General features: G+C 43.6%; 1 protein-coding gene across 1 annotated transcript in view; it reads left to right on the forward strand.

Moving 5' to 3' along the window:
* Positions 1-1,380: 1,380 nt before the first annotated feature.
* Positions 1,381-2,665, forward strand: part of LOC138862568 (fap1 adhesin-like) — a 2,646-nt gene continuing 1,361 nt past the window's right edge. Inside the window, exons 1-2 of the mRNA XM_070124988.1 lie at positions 1,381-1,384; positions 1,610-2,665. The exon at positions 1,610-2,665 is cut by the window's right edge and continues 246 nt beyond it. Coding sequence (XP_069981089.1) covers positions 1,381-1,384; positions 1,610-2,665 — 1,060 coding nt within the window. The remainder of the gene's footprint in view (positions 1,385-1,609) is intronic.

A 2,665-nucleotide genomic window follows, 5' to 3' on the forward strand; every position in this document is an offset into this window, starting at 1 on the left:
TTTTTATGAGATATTAAAATTTGTCACATATCCATGTGGACGTAGGGGACATGTTCCTCAGCATACTACTGCTCATTAACAGCTGAGTCGACTGAGAAGGGCGGCCGGGCACGAGCACAGGACCTCGCGATTGCAAACCCAGCGCTATACCATTGAGCCTTGCCAGATCTGTTTCGCTCTAAACTATATTCGGAATCACAGTTTCATGCCATGCATGAAGCACTTTTACAGGTGAACATGTGTTGATCACATTTTGCCATGGATGGAAATATTTGACTCGCATGTTAAAAAAAAACATCGGGAATAATTTGAAAGACAGAACACCATAATTGCCAAATAGCATAATTTACTAAAATGACAAAAGGGTGGCACATTGTTTGGAAATCATTTCTTATCCATTACCTATCTGTCAAGCCGTGGCAGATCCGAGTTACCTCTTCAGTGTGACATATTGCACCGCAATAGACTAATAATGCACGATATACAGAAATATGCGAATAATAAAGCTAATATGTAAATGCGACTTTGCTAAAATTGGCTGTGTATATTCCCTGCAAATCTTCATGTGTTTGCCTTACATGAAACTGTTAGAGCCTTCATCTGTATAAAATCGATGTCATTCTTAAAATACTCTTCATCATGAAAGTACTACAGATCACTCCAAAATGCCTGGACAGTGCTGGATGATAGCTCCTCCAGCGGGACCCTGATTACGCAATCCGCCGCCACCACCGCTGATTCTGACCTGAATTTCATCGGGCGAGTTATGGTCGTAGAAGTAACGAAACAGACAGGAAGTGCATTAATGGTTTGATAATGCAAAGAGGATGAGAAAGTCCCTCTTTATATCTGCATGATCTGAAGAGAAGTCGGGCAAAAATGGCAAAGAAAAAAGGAAAACTGACCAAATAACTTTGGCGAGAGGATAAGAACACAAACTTAGGAAACTTAGATCGAAAATCTGTCGTAAGAATAAAACCTGAGTAAAGAAATTTGGGAATAATAACTATAGTTCGTTTGATAGAAAAAAAACTGGCAACTCACCAATACTCTAGATCAGTGTTATCCAAACACTGAACAAACTAGGAACACACACAAACACAAACAGAAAAATCACGTTCTATGAATCATCTTTTTTATTCGTGTATTGAATTCGAATTTATTGACCAACAATGCAGTATTTTCATAATTAGTATATTATTTGCATTATCCTGAATAAAACAGTCTGTTTAGCCATGGTGGACGGGGGGGTGGGGGGTGCGTAACAGTACATGAAGGTAATAAAGGGTACAATAGGCGAAAATGTTTGGACAACACTACTCCAGATTACTTCGAAATCTCCTGTAATCTAATCAAATGACAACCAATACTTATACCTATATGAGTTTAGCATTCCTTAAAGTACATCATTTCAAATACTTTCCGATTTTTTTTTCACTTTTTCCTCAAAAGAGATTTTTTTCCTCAAGAGTGAATCCACCTAATCCAAAGTGAGTTGCCAATTGATCTTTTCCTGAGGCTGGACACTCTTGGGAGTAAACAGACACAGAAAGAGTGAAGGAACACGCTGCAGCATAAAAGTAATGCCTTGGACCATGGCTTCGAATAGTCTTACTTGATGCCACAGATGCTGTTGTTGCCGCAGGTGTTGTTGAAGTTATTACCGCAGGTGTTGTTAAAACTGTTACCGCAGGCGTTGTTGAAGTTGTTACCGCAGGTGTTGTTGAAGTTGTTACCGCAGGTGTTGTAGAAGTTGTTACCGCAGGTGTTGTTAAAACTGTTACCGCAGGCGTTGTTGAAGTTGTTGCCGCAGGCGTTGTTGAAGTTGTTGCCGCAGGCGTTGTTGAAGTTGTTGCCGCAGGCGTTGTTGAAGTTGTTGCCGTAGGTGTTGTTGAAGTTGTTGCCGCAGGTGTTGTAGAGGTTGTCACAGGCGCGGTTGAAGTTGTGACCGCAGGTGTTGAAGTTGTTGCCGCAGGTGTTGTTGAAGTTGTTGCTGCAGGTGTTGTAGAGGTTGTCACAGGCGTGGTTGAAGTTGTGACCGCAGGTGTTGTTGAAGTTGTTGCCGCAGGTGTTGTAGAGGTTGTCACAGGCGTGGTTGAAGTTGTGACCGCAGGTGTTGAAGTTGTTGCCGCAGGTGTTGTTGAAGTTGTTGCCGCAGGTGTTGTAGAGGTTGTCACAGGCGTTGTTGAAGTTGTTGCCGCAGGTGTTGTAGAGGTTGTCACAGGCGTTGTTGAAGTTGTTGCCGCAGGTGTGGTTGAAGTTGTTGCCGCAGGTGTTGAAGTTGTTGCCGCAGGTGTGGTTGAAGTTGTTGCCGCAGGTGTTGTAGAGGTTGTCACAGGCGTTGTTGAAGTTGTTGCCGCAGGTGTTGAAGTTGTTGCCGCAGGTGTGGTTGAAGTTGTTGCCGCAGGTGTTGTAGAGGTTGTCACAGGCGTAGTTGAAGTTGTTGCCGCAGGTGTTGAAGTTGTTGCCGCAGGTGTGGTTGAAGTTGTTGCCGCAGGTGTGGTTGAAGTTGTTGCCGCAGGTGTGGTTGAAGTTGTTGCCGCAGGTGTGGTTGAAGTTGTTGCCGCAGGTGTTGTAGAGGTTGTCACAGGCGTTGTTGAAGTTGTTGCCGCAGGTGTTGTTGAAGTTGTTGCCGCAGGTGTTGTTGAAGTTGTTGCCGCAGGTG

Source organism: Penaeus vannamei, chromosome 9, assembly GCF_042767895.1.
Source record: "Penaeus vannamei isolate JL-2024 chromosome 9, ASM4276789v1, whole genome shotgun sequence".
NCBI classification, from domain to species: domain Eukaryota; kingdom Metazoa; phylum Arthropoda; class Malacostraca; order Decapoda; family Penaeidae; genus Penaeus; species Penaeus vannamei.